An 18,116-nucleotide genomic window follows, 5' to 3' on the forward strand; every position below is an offset into this window, starting at 1 on the left:
TTTTTTTTAGTCGAAATAACTGCACAAATGTGTGTAGTGGAATAAAGTAATTGCGTGAAATATAATTTAAAGCATCTGAGGGCTAAAAACAATCTGCAGGAAGTTTTGGATTTCTGAAGTCCGTAAAGTGCAATGCACATTTGTAAAGCACACTGCTGTTCTTTATAAATCTGTGCTAGTCTTTTATTTAAGCAGTGATATCGCCATGTTAAGGACCATACCACTGCTTTATGAATGGATTCCCTAAACTTTTAAAAGGTGTGACCACACTAATGTCTTTTCTGTGCTCTAATTATCTTGTAAGCTGCTTTAACACACCCAAACACACCCCCAACCCCACCAGTTTCCATAACCTGGAAACATTAAGATTTGCCATCTTGGTGGTTTCTGCCATTGACAAAAATATAATTTCTGGTGAAACAAAAGTTGTTGTTTTTTTTTTTGACAGGGAGGTCTAAATAGTTTTATAGTCAAATTTCAGTTTGCTTGCCTCTAACCTATACGAAAGCAGCAGAACAATATTACAAAATGATGCATCATGGTTAAGTGCGTTTTTCTTTACCTTCACAGCTTGAATTTTCTCCACAAACTTTATGCTGCTATGGGAAACAGTTATGCACAATTCCACGTGATGCTACTTATTACAGTTACCAAAACAGGTAAGTGCATCAATATATGATGATAGTTTTAATAATTGGTAAAACACTGCTACCTTATTTTTCAAACCAGCTCCTCTATAAATGTGATAATCCAGTTTTGTGGTATTGCAGAAATGCCAAAATGAAATGTGTTTTTCAAGCTTTGCATGTTTGTGGAAATGCTGAACCATATCTTCTTATATTTTTCATGGACTCCTGAGAGATTCCCTTGGAATTCATAGTTCTTTCCAACAGTCATTTCACATTGATAGTGTCACTTTCTTCTCACTGAATCATGATCATAAAAAATAAAAGGAATTCAGCAGAGTATGATGTCGTCAAAGACGATAGGGCATTGATACAAAAAGATTTTGCTGCTAGTATCTCTAAGATGCAAAAAGCAAGTTGGTGATTTAAATAAGAAAAGTCCAGTAAAAACTGAGTTTTGGGTTGACCTAGCAATTGCGACCTACATTTTGCAAAGTGAATCCCAGTCTTGGTTACATTTTGTTTTGTAAATTGTCCTTTTTCGCAACCCTATTTCTGTTTGCTTGTGCTCTGCATGTAGTCAATAGCTGTCTTGGATCTGGGCACTGATATCTGCTTCGGCTCTTTCCGGACACTGAAGAGAATTTATCAAAACTGCAGCCGACAAAATCTGGAGCAGCTGTGCATGGCAACCAATCAGCCTCTTTCATTTTCAAATCTTGACTGAACAAACTGAAGAGAGAAGCTGATTGGTTGGAATGCACAGCTGCTCCAGTTTTTGTCTGTTCCAGTTTTGATAAGTTCCCCCCGAGTGTACTGTGGTAGATAGCCGCAGAATGCTTTACAGGTCCAGGGCCGTGATACACCCATGCGGTGGAATGCTGTCTCTAAAGACTCCTTAGAGGGTATGCCCACCACTCTACGATCATATTACCAGAGCTGCTGTGCTTATGATGCAGCACTGAACCCTTTCAAATGAATCAGTTCAGTCAGCTGAATCATTACTCCATTTCACTGAAAAGACTCCATCCAAAAAAAAGATTTCTTTGTGAACAGGGCATTACTATTCCACACAGCCAGATGCTGTTAGGAGGAGGTAGGGTGACTTCAAAGCAGGGGAATTTGTCATGTAGAAGCACCTCTAATATGTATGTGCAGTCACTTTGTAGCTCTTCCCATCTCCACCCTCAGCTCTGCCTTCACATGCCTCCCACTTCCTCTATTTTGCAATGGCTCATGGGAGATGTAGTCTGCTTTCTCTGCCAGGATGACACTGGTTACCTAGATCCTCCCACTGGCTGCAGGAAGGACTGATCTGTACATAAGAGGATGTGACATCACTAGCAGCTAAATACAATGATTACAAGAAAAGTAAGAACCTTTATGATAAATGGTTACAGCAGTTTGCTTCCTCTGACTGAGAGGGACCTAAATATATAAAATGTACATCCTTGAGTTCTTCTTTAAGGCAGCCCATTGAATACAATAAAAGTATAGAAATACATGTTCTGCATTCCCATACTTTTATTTATATAATAAACGCATGGAAATGTAAAATATGTATTCCCCCTACATTTATTGTATGAGCATAAACTTTGTTTCACCTGCCAAGTGCCTGCCATGGATGTCTGTTGATCTACCTTGCAGTTATGCTATCATTACGAGGTAGATTGATACATATATAGCAGGCACTAGGCAGGTGGCACATCTGTTCATTGCATGCAATGCTATGTGTGTCCTTCAGTGCAGATCTCCTCCACTCACCCATGCTGTCCCTGACTCCCTCAGTCCCTGCACCGCTTCTGGATTTTGTGTGATCGCTCCACTACTGCAGGTGTAGAGTTGACACTGGTGCCTCCCAACAGTCTGACAACCAGCATCCAAGATGCCATGAGCACAGACCCCAGCACCCGGGTTCATCTCTGCCCCCCTTTTCCAACATTGGTTCCCCCTGCAACCTTCTTTTAAAACTGCTCACCTCTGCACCCCCTGCATCTGACTTCTTTGCTCACCGCTCCACCCCCCTTCCTATTCTGCTCACCTCTGCACCCCTGTCCGTACTCTTCTCACCTCTGCACCCCTGTCCGTACTCTGCTCACCTCTGCACCCCTGTCCGTACTCTGCTCACCTCTGCACCCCTGTCCGTACTCTGCTCACCTCTGCACCCCTGTCCGTACTCTGCTCACCTCTGCACCCCTGTCCGTACTCTGCTCACCTCTGCACCCCTGTCCGTACTCTGCTCACCTCTGCACCCCTGTCCGTACTCTGCTCACCTCTGCACCCCTGTCCGTACTCTGCTCAAACTTTGCACTACTTGCGGCAGGGGGTAGAGGGATGCAGAGGGTGAAGAGGTAAGCAGTCTTAGAAGAGGGCAGCAGGCTGCAACCCTCCTCCAACACTTAACTTTTGCACACTTTTCAATACTTCATCTTACACTGTGCACCCCTTTTCTTCTAAGCTGCTCACTCCTTGCAGCTATGTCCGAATTTTTAGGCAAGATCTCTGCCATAATATCTGACCCAGAATGTAGGGGTCACAAGTGTAATTCTTCCAGAGTCCATCACTGATTTGCCTACAGCTTCTTCTGCACATTCAGCACAGGGTGATGAGGAATGTACCCTATCCTTTCTGGAAGAGTTTCTACAAGATGAGGTTTAGTCTGCGGACATAACTCCTAAGCTCAGTGATACCATATCAGTCATTATTGATGCAGTGTACACATGCCTAAACCTAGAGCAATCTGCACCAGAATTTCTTAACTTTACCAGTCTGAACTCTCTTAAAAGTCCCTATCCTGGTAAAACTTTACCAATAAACTCAGAGTGCTTTGCTCAGCAATACCCTATTAAAGGTATCCTACCTGTTCACATGCGGAGGACACTTTGGCTCAAATGCTGGTCTGCGGAATATCAGTGCAAAAGACACCTATCAGGTATGGCCTTTTATTGGGAACTCCTCTTTGTGTTCTGGAAAACTTGATCAAAGATGTCGGGAGGAAAGAGCACCCTATATCAGCAAAAGAAGACTAATCTGCAGACGGGAATAATTTCTACCTTTTGAAGCTAATAGGAGTTCCTTTTATTTTTCCTAGTCCTCTTAAGTCCAATTCCAGACCTGGGACTCATTTCAATTGAAAGCCTTGGCCTTCCAAATCCTTCAAGCTGGTAAGCAGGCTGAAGCCCAGGTCTTAAAGATGGAGATCTGTTGGACTCTGTTATTCCTAAACTTCTGAAGGATAGAATATCTGTATATATTTAAAGATGTTGAAAAGATAATACTAAAACTAAAAAGCAAAGATCTGCTGTAAATATGGTCTCATTGACCGTGATTCCCAACAGTTACTCCTTGGAACCCAATACAGAATTGTACATATGAGGTCTATTTGTAGTGTCCCACATATTCCCTTCATACACTCTCTATTATAAAAGACCACTCCAAATCAGAGGAAGAAAGAGTTTCAAATTGTAGAACAAGGTGTCGCACCAAAGATTTACAAGTTACATAGTATTTGAGGTTGAATAAAGACACAGGTCCATCAAATTCAACCTTTGTGTGTCTGTGTGTATTTGTGTGGGCATGTGTATATATGAAACCCTCTGGTCTAGTTTTTAATAGTACCTGTACGCCTGTATGTTATGGTCTCTGAAACTACAAATCCCATAAGGCATTGCAAGCCACAGGCATGACTCACAGAGGCAGAAGCATGATGGGTTTTGTAGTTTCAGCACAGCTGGAGAGCCAAGGTTGCCTACCCCTGGGCTATCCTTATGGGATATTACACCATGGGGCTTCTCGTTTTCCTTGAATATCTCATTGCAAGATTGTCTGGCCATTGACCTCATTCTTAACCTTGAATCTTCTTTTGCTGCATTCAAGGGTTGGAAGTGTAAGTCTTTTGGACCTGTTTGGAAAAAAAATGTTCCCCTTGTGAGCCTGTTCTGGGAAGAAGTTTATGATGTTCCACCTATTTTGTGTGTTTTTTTATTTATTTTTACAGCCTCTTGCTCGTGTGGGCTCAGTGTTCCATTAGGTAGAGTAATTCCCCTTGGCAGTAATCCTATCTATCCTGGTCTTCTGCATCAGGTTAATGCTCTTTGGCCATCTCTTGGTCATTGGCAAATTCCATTGTTTTGCAGGGGACGTCACCTCATTTGGTTCAGATACGGTTGTTGGTCCTTCTATTAGTCCTGTGTTGCTAACCGTTCCTAGTTCATTCTTGGATCAGTCATTGGCTGTAGCCCCTGCCTCAGTTGGACAGCTTTTTGATGTCCTGACAATTGTGTTCCCCTCAACGGATAACTTAAGGAAATACGTTTTTTTTTTTTCCTTGAAGTCCATTGAGGGACACAGGTCCCACACCTCTGTGTTTTTTTGCTGGCCCTGTATATTGCTTTCTTTCAAAACTGAGGCATGCTGGGTGGAGGAGGGGGCTAAATGGTGACTAGCATAAAACTTTTCTGTTTGCCAGTGTATCTACTGCCTGAAGATGGCATTATAACCTGACTGTATCTGTATTCCTATGTTCCTCAATGGACTCCATGAAAAATATGAGTAACTCCAATATCAATTATTGGAGGAAACAGCTCTGCTTTAGATTATCATGGACTTTCTGTATATGGCAAAGAAAATAATTTTATGGTGAGTATAAAAAAATCTGTTTTTGTTCAGAGAAGGTTTTACCCCTTTGACATGAAGGATTCAGTTGAGCAGTCAAAACAATTATTAAATCTGTTGTAATTCAATGTTCTATGACAGTACAACTTTGAAATTTCCAATGGGGGTAAATACTTTATAGGAACTAGCCCAAATACCAGGGGGGTAAATACTTTATATAAGAACTATAGCTGGAATACATTTTGGTTGATTATGTTAATAAGGAATAGTTTGGTTATAAATGGACAGTTGACATTGCATAACTTTGCCTAATTTGGTTGCCAGATTTCATTTGTTTAAAAACATGCCTAGTTATGTACATATGCTACTTTTTTTTTTTATCAATTTGAACAGTAGGCTTATATATATATTTTGTATCCTGTATGCTGTGCGCATGTGTGAGAGAGAGACCAGAGGGAATTTGTGGCTTTTCACAGCATGGTGTCTTTTCAAGCAACCCTGCTTTGGCACTGCCAACATTACTAGCCTCATAGAATGATTTCTTCATTCGTCATAATAAAATTGTACTTTCAAAATTTGTATCTTACTCCGCTGATATTTGGGGACCTGCTTTCACCATCAGCCCCGAGTTTTATCAGAATATTTTTCTTACAAGTGGTTTTATAGCTAAAATTTGTAGGCATCATTCCAGATTTTATAAGCAAAGATACAAAGGTAACATATTTTGCAATTTGCCAGTATGTATAAGCAACATACTGATTTGCCTTATTTTATTTAGTGCTTGCCCACTTTGTAGTCTGTAATTTACCAAACCGACTTGACTTAAATTCAAACGTAACAGACTTAGCCATTAAGTATTTTTTTCAATGCCTTGTTTTTTTTATTAATGTACCCTTGCATTACATTTTAAGGTAATAAGTTTGTTATCCTATGGAATACTATTAATATAATTATGTTCAAGAGGGGAAGGTCCCACAGCCACACCCAGTAGAGCAATTATGCAAACAAAGGAAAGCAGTTCCAAAGCCAAAAGACTAAGGGCTGAAAATCATGGAGGGCTTTTTAGGCAAGTATAGGACCTTCACAGACACTTAAAATTGTATAAAAATGTCATGTTTTATTGAAGACCTTAAAATGCACAAAACATATATGCATATTGGTGCTCAACCTAAACTTGATCAGCATAAACCTGATACTCTCATATACAGCAGTGATGAAAAGTTGTGATCAATTAGTCCTTAATTGGAGTCAGTAGATGGTTACTGTTGTGGAAAATTCTCTATGCGTTTTGCGACAGCCTTGGCTTCATCAGCAGCAACATATTCCAATAAGGTATATGATTGTAACCATATATGAATGTAACAGCAACTATTCTCACATCGGAGTGAGCAAACAGGACTGCAGAGGCTCTAATAATCACAACCTTAGTTCTTCCTAGGGGGCCGCAGGAGAAAACCGAGCAGCAAGGAGAAGACTGCAATGGAGGTAATGCCTGTCAGTTCAGATAGCATTCCATATGTTTTGAGGCTTTCCAAAATGAGCAGCAAATACATTTGCTGCTCATCTTGGAAAGCCTCAACACATGTTATGCATTCTGAACTGACGGGCATTACCTCCATTTCAGTCTTCTCCTCGCTGCTCGGTTTTCTCCTGCGGCCCCCCAAGGAGAACTAAGTTTTTGATTATTGGAGCCTCTGCAGTCCTGTTTGCTCACTCCTGGGAAAATAGTTGCTGTTACATTCATATATGGTTACAGTCATCCACATTATTGGAATATGTTCCTCCTGGTGAAGCCACGGCTGTGGCGAAACACGTAGAGAATTTTCCACAACCGTAACCATCTATTGACTCCAATTAAGGACTAATTGATCACAACTTTTCATCACTCCTGTATAGGAGAGTACAAGGTTTATGCTGATCAAGTTTAGGTTGAGCACCAATATGCGTTTGTTTTGTGCATTTTAATGTCTTCAATAAAACATGACATTTGTATACAATTTTAAGTGTGAAGGTCCTATACTTGCCTAAAAAGCCCTCCATGTTTTTCTGACCTTAGTTTTTTGACTATGGAACTGCTTTCCTTTGTTTACACTATGAAATACTATTGACCCTTCCCCTCTATGTAGACTGTCAATATATACATATTTCTAGTGCTTAGGTTAACAACTTTTTAAGTAAAAAGTAGAGTCCTCTCTAAGCGGAGCAAGAAGACAAACTTTGCCTCTTCCTGAACCTTGTGGGCTAATTAGTTTTTGTTAAATCTTTCCTTTAATTTGCTGTGATTTTGCTGCTTGTAATCCCATTTCAAAAGAATCCTTTGCTAATCTGTGCTTTGCATTGGCTTTCTGCTTTGTGTTGTTTTGTCTTGCTTCTGTTTGTCATGCCCACCCCCACCCTGCTTTCTTTCTCTGTTGTATGTAAATTTCTTACCCTTCCCTATCCTTACTTGTGGTGACTTTGATTGCCATGAATTTCAAACAACAATCATCTAAATTTAAAAAAAAAAAAAATCAAAATTACCCTGGCATGTGACTTGGCTTGATGACCACCTGCGCAATCCCTGTGTCTCTCCTGCAACGTCCTTTTGATGACCTCCCGTTTCACGTGGTTCGGCTGTGGTTGCATGAACGAACAGTTCACCCAAATATGGCCTTCTTGCTGATAGGTACCACTTCTGTGAAAAATGCTTCAATGAGATCCAAGGGGAGAGTGTATCTCTTGGCGATGACCCAACACAGCCACAGACGTAAGTAACATTTTCCTAATACATTTTTTTTTTTTTTTACACAGTAGTATATTTATTCTGATAATCTATCCTGTGTGAATACACATTATGTTGTTTTTGTATCTCTCTAAATATTGTCTTCTACTGCAGTTTATAAAACAGATTTTTTTGCCAGTTACTTTTTGGTGTAGTGGACTGGTCGTCTATATGTGTGTATTACTTCCAGCCTACTGCAAAACAAATTCCTACGCTCAAATAGTTTAACTCTATGCATTCTCCATGGTATAATTCAGGGCTCGACAAATCCCAGCTGCCAGGTCGCCATGGCTACTTGAAATTGCGACTTGGCTCCTGGGCTTTTGTTAGCTTGTTCACTTTCCCTTGCCACTGCCTCCTCTACCACTTAAATCGACTCTGCTCTCCTGTCCTCCTCAGTGCTCGGCGCCACCTGCAGCAGTCTGTTTCTTTCAATCACGCTGCCCTTCAGCCGGTGCCCAGCGGGGAGGAGAGTCTGCTCTCAGCCACTGTGCCCTGCGCCCCTGCCTCCCAACTGACCCAGCCGCTGGATGGGACACGTGTCGCCGGCGCTAGAATGTTGGCAACCACTGCCCCATCCAGCGCTTGGAAGCCATAGCCAGCCTGCTAGTGGTTATTTTAAATTGCACTAGCAAATAGCAGGCTGACTATTGCGCCTGTGTTGGCGGAGGCAGCGGGGACACAGACCGCTGCATACCGCCGATGCCCCACGTCCCTCCGCTGATGTGCTGGCTTCCTCTTCAGCCGTTCCGTCAGCTTCCCCGGTCCGGACGATCCTCCGGTCTCCTGGTCCTGCCGCGGCTCCTCTGCTCCGCCCCCCTGCCTACTCGTCATTGCAGGCTGGGAGCCATACCCAGCCTTCTATTGGATATTGTAAAATGCAATAGCAAGCTGGCTATTGCACCCGCCCACTGTCTGCTGTCAATCAGCAGAGGAGGACCTGCAGGAGAACTTTCTCCTGCAGGTCCCTTCTCTGATAATTGACAGCAGGGTGGGTGGCTGCAATAACCAGCCTGCTATTGCAATTTGAAAAAGCCAATAGCAGGCTGGCTATTGCTTCCAGCCCCTGCCTGCTATGTTTTATATGCAGCTGCCTCTGCAGGCAGCTGTCATTCCCCAATGAAGTGGAAAGTTGGCCCTAGGGGGTCTAATAGACCCTATTGTCACCTTAAATAGAACTTATCTTCAAAGTGCTATCACATAGGGGGCTTGTGTGATAGCAATCAAGTTAAAAAAAAAAATAGGTAAAATAACATTTTACGCTGGTTTTCCTTAGTGAAATTATGCTGTGTTGTGAATAGAAAGTGTAATTTTGATATCCTGGTAATGAGTCCTTGAGCGTACAGGACCTCTAATATAGGTCTGTATAACTTTGCAGATAGTAGTCGGCCCATAAAAGATAATGCTTAACTAAACTAAACCTTATTAGAAAAGCCAGCCCGCAGCTGGCTGTGTTGGGTTGTTTTTTTTTGCAGATGTGAGAAGTTTCTTCCACAAAAACCTATGTGGTAGAATTGTTTGAAATAACTAAAGTTCCCATTTTAACATTTAAAATTGACCACTGCGTTGGTTCTTTTTAACCTGTTTTTTTTTGTTTTACACTGGTCTGTAGTCAAAGTAGGATTGTTATTTTAGACTCTGGTATTTCAGTCCTTTTTTGTAGTTTAAGTGATTAGTTAGTAAATTACTGCATTTTCAGTCCATCTAGTTTTTTTTTGTTTTCTTTTCTTTATACTGATTTCTATATCTACATATAGGAAGTTCACACATTGCTAGGAGATGTGTAAACACAGCACTTAATTTGTTAATAGATCTGAGCATGCTCTGTGCTGTAAATTCTTCTGATATTTTCTTTTTATTCACTTTAGTACCATCAACAAAGATCAGTTTTCCAAGCAGAAAAATGACACCCTGGACCCTGAACAGTATGTATTCACTACAAGATTGTTTTTAATTTGTAACTACAGGCTTCTCATAAGTGTTTTTTTTTATTAGTCTTTCTGTAAAAGCATACTCACTGTGGCCCTTTTAGCATTTTGTTAGACAAGTTAAAATAGCATATGAAATTTACTGTAGAACTACTATAACTATGGCCTTTTTATAAACGCTTTATTTGCTTTACACTTTCATTAGCTACCAGCAGAATGTATACAAATTCACAGAATGCATATGTAGCATATACATCAATCAGTGCTCCAAAAAGCCCTTACAATCCTTTTTCATACTGTTAGGTTATACTGTGGTTACACTTTAAGATAAATGTAATGCTGAGTTTTTATTTTAGGTTTGTGGACTGCTTAGACTGTGGTCGGAAAATGCACCAAATTTGTGTTCTTCATAATGAGACAATCTGGCCAACTGGGTAAATAGTTTTTCCCTTATATTCTATCTCTTCAGTTCAGTTTACATGAATTCAGGATGTGTTTAGTATGTACAATAGTTGCTGTGTAAAGAATAAACAACTTGCCATACTACACAAGGATTTGCGGGACCTATGCTTATTTAAGTGGAACTTCACCTAAAACAATTTCTTTATCGTCCATTGAGGGATGGAATCTACCTAGCAGTTATCAGGAACAGCTTGTTCTGCGCAAAATTGTTAGAGGCTGTACTTTGGTGCCACTGGATCAAAATTTGCAGGGTTAGCCTGGAATGTAACCTTTTGGGCACAGCACTGTGCATTGTGGCACTTTCCAAACCTCTGTGTACTGTTGGCTAGCTGCAGAGTGCTGTCCAGTTCCAGAGCCATGGCACAGCCTCTAGGTTTCTTGACCTGGTCTGGATCCCACTTGACTTAAATATGCAGGGCTTTTGTGGAATGGGACGTTCAGCCACTTGGCTCTCTACTGTGTTGGCACAGCCTCTGGTGTGATCTAGTCTGTAGCGAATGTGAGTCCGGTCTATTGGCTAATATTGGATTTTAAGCCCCAGTACTGAGGGACAGGGGTCTATCGGATTCCGTCATTCCTACTCTTCTTAACGCTAGGAAATTCACTTCCCACAAAGTCATTGCACTTAGTACAAGAGTAGGAAGTTCCATCCCAGAAAATATTAATGGGATAAATCCGGTGTTTTCTCTAGTCAGATCTGGATCAATGTTTGGCCTTGAGTAGCATGAAAGGTCAAATCTCAGCCTTAACATTTCTTTCAGGCCACTTCTCCTTTAGTGAATGTCTTTCTACCGAGTGTTGCACACAGTGCCCCTCCTATATGGTTCCCAGTAACGCATAGTGCCCTCAACCTGCGCATCAGCTCTTCAGAGGCCCCACTTTAAACCTATTAGGGATGTTCCTCTGTCTGAATTTACTCTCAAGGTTGCCTTTCTCGTAGCCATCACTTTTGCAAAGCGAGTTTCTGAGTTGGTGGCCTTACCTGTAAGGATTGTTTTCTTGTGCTACACAAAGACCGCTCTGAAACTATAGGATGGATCAGCCTGTTGCTATACCAGTGCAGTTTAGAGTCCTGGGTCCTTTGTGCCGTTTCATTTTTGCAGTCAAATTAAAATGCAAACACCCCCCCCTCTTCTCCCACCTCTGTCCCTCCTAAACAGGTTATACCCCTCTATATTAGTAGCCCAGTCATGCGTGCTGTCCAGCCAGGTTTCCGCTATACCCACTATGTCGAAGTCCTCTTCAATTAACCTAATTTCAAGCTCCTCTATTTTATTTGCCAGACTTCTAGCGTTGGTGTACATACATTTAATTCCTCTCTTTTTGAGGAACCTACCTTATATTTGTTACATCGTTCTATCCACACTTCATAACTGGGCATAAAAAATTGTGCCATACATTTTTTTCTTGCTCTTTTCTGAAAACTCAAAAGCTGAAGTTTTTCTCCTGCTATGTAATTTAAAGGATCGGGCTATGGAATTAATGTTTACCATAACTTACGCTGCATATACTGTTCCGGCAGATCTCATCAGTTGTACTTTAGATTTGAACTCAAACTAAAAACTAAACAAACTAACTAGACTGTCTTAACAAAGGTTTTAAAATCTCAAGTACCTGTGTTTTGTATGTTAATGTGAGGGACCTGAGGCTGTCCCCACTGTGTCCCTCTCTACTTTCACTTTCAAATTGCTCAAAGTAGCTTGCAGTCTGTCCAAAAGCCCACTCTAAAGAAACATCTCTATAAAGGTAAGAAATATTTCTAAAAAAAATGTTTAGGTATTTTGTGTGAATGGGAGCACATAACAAACATCTATGGTTTTCTTAAACTTGAAGAAAAAAAAAAATTAAGGCTGCAGAGACTATCCACTTCCACCCAATTTTTTTTGTTCTTTCTATACGGAGATTGGAAACACCCTGATAAGCTGTCTGCTCCTTCTAAGCACTTATAGGCTTTTTATTTGTTTGGGGAGGTTTTTTTGCAAAAGTGGTCTATACCAACTGTGTATCCAGCAGTGTCTTGCCTTAACAAGGTGCTAACTATTCAAACAGAGGATGCGCCTGTCTTTAAGGGCCCAACCAGTAAGCGGTTGAAAGCTTTTTCTTGAGCTCATTGAAGTTCTGTTTTGGCTAGCTGGGCTTGCTCTTCAACCTACCCTGGTTATGACTTAACGTTATTAAGTCTGATTGTTTCAAGAGATCTAACCTCTGCTATAGTTAACTCTCTTGGTTTTTGAACACGTGGAGCAAATATCTGGAGTTTAAGATTTCAGTTGATGGTCTGCTGAAAGCTTCTTTCTCATTTCTTTCATGGGTCTCATGTCTGTACACATGCGTAGGGCACTTTGGTCAAAGTGCTGGACTGCCGAGTCCTTGTATAAGAAGTGTTTGATCCACATGGCCTTCAAGGGACATCTCTTCAGACCAACTCTTGATACCATCCTCAAGGACGCTGCTGGTGGCAAAAGCACACAGTTTCCTCAAAGGTAGAAACCTTCAGAGCAGAGTGTGAAGTCTACCCCTTCCTCCACTGCTAAGAAATGTCCCTTTTGTTTCTCCTCTCCCTTGACTTCCTCGTCAAGACCCTCCAAGCCTAGTCCCCAGTCCACCCACAAGGCCTGGGGCTAAAAGTGTGCCAAGTTCTCAGACAAGCCTGCATGAAGGTGCCCCCCCTTTTTCAGAGTGAGGCACATGTGTTAACTTTTGCAGACACTTGGACAGCATGTAGCAGTTGGTATCTTTGGGGTGCAAACTGATGGTTTGCTCTTCCACCTCCATTGGTTTCTTACCTCTAACCTTCCTATGTCACCACATAAATTAGCAGATCTCCATCAAGCGCTTTCAGGTCTTTTGGACCAAGATGTCGATGCTCCAGTTCCTTTGGCACAACGGTTTCAGGGATTTGACTCAAACCCATTCACTGTTCCCATGCCCAGAGGGGGCATCTGCCCCATTCTAGATCTCGCAGCTCTAAATGGCTTCATTTAAGCACAGAAATTCTGCATAGAATCCACCAAATCTGCCATCTCCTCCCTTCACCAGGGAGACTTTCTGGCTTCTGTGGACATCGAGGACATCTACCTGCATGTCCCCATCTTTCCTGAGCATCAGCTTTTTCTACATTTTACCGGGGGACCTCTACACTACCAGCTCATGGTCCTGCCCTTGGACCTCATGTCTGCACCGCGGGCATTCACCAAGGTGCTGGCCCCTGCACTAGTCCTGCACTCTCCATTCCCCATTCATGCTGGAAGGTCATTTGATTTGGATTCAGTTGGCTGATGTTTGCCACCACAGTATCATTGTCCATCAGAAGAGGATCCTCAAGTCTTGCTGTGGCAAAATTTAGATCTGATTCTGTTCTGGACAGAACTTTTTGCTCCAGCCTTGACTGTCCTGTACATTTCGGGCATAGACAATTCGTAGGCAGATTTTCGTAGCCAACAGTGCATGGAACTGGGGGAGGGGTCTCTAAACCTGCCTGTGTTCCAGGATCTGTGTCACAGTTGGGGGTGCCAAATGTAAACCGTCTGGGTTCCAACTTCTTAAACGAACCAGTTTGTCTCCAGATACAGGGATCCATTAGCAAAAGCAATGCATGCTTTGGTGGCTCCATTAAATCAGCACACCCTTATCTATGTCTTTCCTCCCCCAGAATCTTTGGCCTCTCACTCTTTGGTAAAAAGAAAAGAAAAAAAACCTTTGGTACAGAGTCTCTCATGTAGTTCCCACCACCCATTGCTCTCTGACTATGCAGGATCTCAACTGCTTCTATCTGTACTTTAGAAACTACTGTTTAAACCTGTTAGGGATATTCCTCTTTCTAATCTCACCCACAAGGTGGTTTTCTTTCATTCATAGCCATCATTTCTGCAGAGCATGTATCTGAACCGACAGCCTTATCCTGGTAGATACCCTTTAAAGGTAAAGGGGGGGGGGGGGGTTAGGTGGTTTAGGACGCAGTGCTTCTATCGCACTTAAGGTTCTTCCATCTCTGTTTTCACCAAAAGGAAATTTGTCTTCATTGTCTGGATGTGGCTCAAGCTTCGAGAATCTGTCTTTTCTGCTTCTTTTAGAAAGACTGATTCCCTTTTTGTCTTCCCAGATGAACCCTAGAAAGGTGCACCGACTTATTGCACTACCACCTCTAGGTGGCTTAAGAAGACGATAGACTCAAGCTCATGGTCTCCAGAATCAGGCTCTACATTTCTTTGTCAAGGTGCACTCTCCTAGATCTGTGAGTGCTTTATTGGCTTTTCTGCATCAAGTATCGGTTTCTCAGATTAGCAAGCCTGTCACCTGGTCTTCTGTTCACAAGTTCAAGTTCCACCATGCTAACTTCGGGTGTGAGGTCCTTCAGCCAGCTCTTTGAGATGCAGATGGTCCCAAATTTTCTTTTCTTTATTGGTCATCTTAGCTCGTTGAAGATATAAGAGTTTGTGTCCCCCTCAATCAATGAGAGAGAGAATATTTTTGTACCTAAAATCCTTTTCTTGGGGTCCATTGAGGGACACAGATCCCACCTCTCTGTGTTAAAGACCTTGCTATTGGTACTGCTTTGCTACAAATGCTACAAAACTGAGGTTTGCTGGTAGTAGGAGGGGTTATCTTGGGTTTCCCACAGTTTGTTTGCCAGTGTCTAGCAGCAGTATAATGTGAAGATTAACCGCTTAAGGACCCTTTCATTGCCAAGACATTTTCTTTTTTTTGCCCACATGTTATAATTCACATTTTAGGCCTGAAAGTCTGAAAGCCAAGACCCTGTAAAATTAAATGGCGGCAGTTGCACATTTTTATGTTGCACAATATTAACGCAACTCTTTATCAAACCCATAAATTTAGTGAAAAATGCACAAATTAAATTTAGTCCCCCAAAACACAATATAATACCCATTTTTTTTTTTGTAAAATATAAAAGATGAGCTTACGACAAGTAAATAGATACCCAGCATGTCCAGATCAAAAATTTTGTGCGTCTGTGAAACCACGACAAAATTCAGTACCCCAAAAAGTCCATAGGCAACGCTTTAAGAGCCCCTACAGGTCATCAATTTAGAGCTATGTGTAAATAATGGCCCTAGAATTATTGCTCTCACTCTGGCATGTGCTGCGATACCCAACATGAGTAATGCGATCAACGTTTTCTTACGTAGGCACGCCCAACGCGTGTTTACGTGAGAGCTCGCAGGGGACTTTTACATTTTTTAAAAATCATCATTTTTACATTTATTTTATTCTTTTTTTTTAACTTTTCACCTTTCCACTTTAAGCAATTGCAGTGCAAATCGCACTTAAATAGCTTATTGCTTGACTTTCGGAGCCAAACAATGTCAGGTCAGGGACCGGAAGTAATGCAATATGCGTCACTCCTGGTCCCATGGAACGGGGAGGAGATCGGTGAACGGACATTCGCCGCTCTCCTGTCTAGCTTCCCGCCAAGACCCAGGATGCCGTTCTCAGGCCCGCAGGAGGGGCAGCGGAGCCTGGGAAACACAGCGGGGGTGTTGGCATGAGTGGGGGCAGGCACTTAACCGGCCCGTAGAATCGGTCTGATGGCAGCTGAGCCGCCAGAATCACTTCTATTGTAAACGCGGCAGTCTGTTTAAACGGGCCCGCTGCCAGTGACGTACTATGTACGTTACTGGTCGCTAAGGGGTTAAAAACTTCCCTTGTCCCCAATGGAATCTAGATAAATAACTTTATGGTGAGAACAAAAATCCTATTTTTGGCTTTAGATACTTTAAGATGAAGGAAGTGTTTACTTAATACTCGGATTATAATGACATTTCTATTAAAAACCATAAAATCTATTTTTTTGTGGATCATCCATATCTTTCTATGCAACATCTGCTGTGTTGGTAAATTATACATGGGTTTGAGGCCTTTTTTCTGTAAACTTGACTTCTTTCTTTTTAACTGTAGTTTTGTTTGCGATGGTTGCCTGAAGAAAAGCGGTCAAACCAGAAAAGAGAACAAGTTTTCAGCAAAACGTAAGTGCCTTGGATTTTTAGTTGAAGCCGTCCTAAAATATTGGAATATACCAATTAAGACTCTTACAAATTCTTTCAACAGGAATGCCAACTACAAGATTAGGTTCATTTTTGGAGAATCGTGTCAATGATTTTCTAAGGAGACAAAATAATCCCGAGGCTGGAGAAGTTACCGTGCGTGTTGTCCATGCCTCTGACAAAACAGTGGAAGTGAAACCTGGTATGAAAGCCAAGTAAGTATTACTGGAAATGGGTTTTTATTTTTTTCCAGAATCTCCCACAACAGTGCAAATATGGAGTTTTGACTGCTGCAAGCTAGTTTCAGGTCAGTGACACAAAATATTGAGGCCAGAAACAATCGGGCAACTAGCATTTTAAAAGGTCAGGAATGGCAGCCTACACATTTTTCTCAGTTCAGATATATTTTATTCCTTTTGTGACCAGAGATTTATGGCTTTTTTTTTTTTTTTCAACAAAGCCTCCAGCCTTATGTGATTATGATGTCATAGTTTGCATAGATGATCACATGGTCAGGGACCTCTCTGATCAGTTCCTGATCATCTCTGAGAACCTGACTGTGGCCACATCTGACAGTGGCTGTCTGCATGTAAGCATACAAGGAACGATTTACCTGTGGATTGGGTTAGATGATTGTCCCTGGACACAATCTATCTGCGTCCTGGAACAATCATCTATCCCGAACAGCAGGTAATTGTTCCATATACGGTTACGTGACAGATGTGACCACAATACCTGTAATAAATAAAATACTGTAATAAATAAAATACTTATGTCCATTGTTTTCTGGTGAAGACTGAACGTTTACACGAGTGCTCTCACCTCTCCTAGAAATTTAGTATCGCAACTTCAAGATATCTACTGACCTATATTATCCATTTAGCTAGCTCTGCAGAACATTACATTACACTCCACTCCCCTCTTTTTATCTTAAAAACCAGATGCGCCATAATAAAATTAGAACAGATCTTTTGGACCAAACTATGTTTTGTGTCATACTGTTCTCTGCGATGTTTTGCATATTAACAAAAATTAGAGTCTCAACTAGGACAATTTCATGCTCCCAACTTTGTGGGAACAGTTTGGGGATGGCCCCTTCCTGTTCCAACATGACTGCACACAAGTGCACAAAACAAGGTCCATAAAGACATGGATGAGTGAGTTTGGGGTGGAGGAATCAGACTGGCCTGCACAGAGTCCTGACCTCAACCCGATAGAACACCTTTGGGATGAATTAGAGCAGAGACTGCGAGCCAGGCCTTCTCCTCCAACATCAGTACCTGGCCTCACAAATGTGCTTCTGGAAGAATAGTCAAACATTCCCATGGACACACTCCTAAACCTTGTGGATGCCTTCCCAGAAGAGCTGGAGCTGTTAGCGGCAAAGGGAGGGCCAACTCAATGTTGAACCCTACGGACTTAGACTGGGATGCAATTAAAGTTCATTTGCATGTAAAGGCCGGAGTCCCAATGCTTTTGGCATTATAGTGCATGTACTTTAAAAAAAAATTTTAATGTTTTACATTTAAAATGTTTAAATAAAACCTGATTTTAAAAAAAAGATTTCCCTTTTAGCCCATTCCAATGCTTGCTGACAGGGTCCATACTTTTTGCAAGTGGGGGAGTGTCTGTTGGCCTTTGTGTCCATTTGGATTCAGGACTGCCAGGATCTGTGGTTACATTCTGTAGCTTCCCAGGGTTACAAGGTGGATTTTTTTTT

At 41.7% G+C, this 18,116-nt stretch overlaps 1 protein-coding gene across 1 annotated transcript in view; it reads left to right on the top strand.

Moving 5' to 3' along the window:
- Positions 1 to 18,116, top strand: part of EP300 (E1A binding protein p300) — an 80,475-nt gene that overhangs the window by 46,669 nt on the left and 15,690 nt on the right. The window contains exons 17-22 of the mRNA XM_018563930.1: positions 571 to 659; positions 7,876 to 7,986; positions 9,870 to 9,926; positions 10,286 to 10,363; positions 16,311 to 16,378; positions 16,461 to 16,611. Of these exons, the coding sequence (XP_018419432.1) occupies positions 571 to 659; positions 7,876 to 7,986; positions 9,870 to 9,926; positions 10,286 to 10,363; positions 16,311 to 16,378; positions 16,461 to 16,611 (554 nt within the window). The remainder of the gene's footprint in view (positions 1 to 570; positions 660 to 7,875; positions 7,987 to 9,869; positions 9,927 to 10,285; positions 10,364 to 16,310; positions 16,379 to 16,460; positions 16,612 to 18,116) is intronic.

Source organism: Nanorana parkeri, unplaced genomic scaffold (assembly GCF_000935625.1).
Source record: "Nanorana parkeri isolate BGI_ZX_2015 unplaced genomic scaffold, ASM93562v1 scaffold711, whole genome shotgun sequence".
Taxonomy (NCBI): Eukaryota; Metazoa; Chordata; class Amphibia; order Anura; family Dicroglossidae; genus Nanorana; species Nanorana parkeri.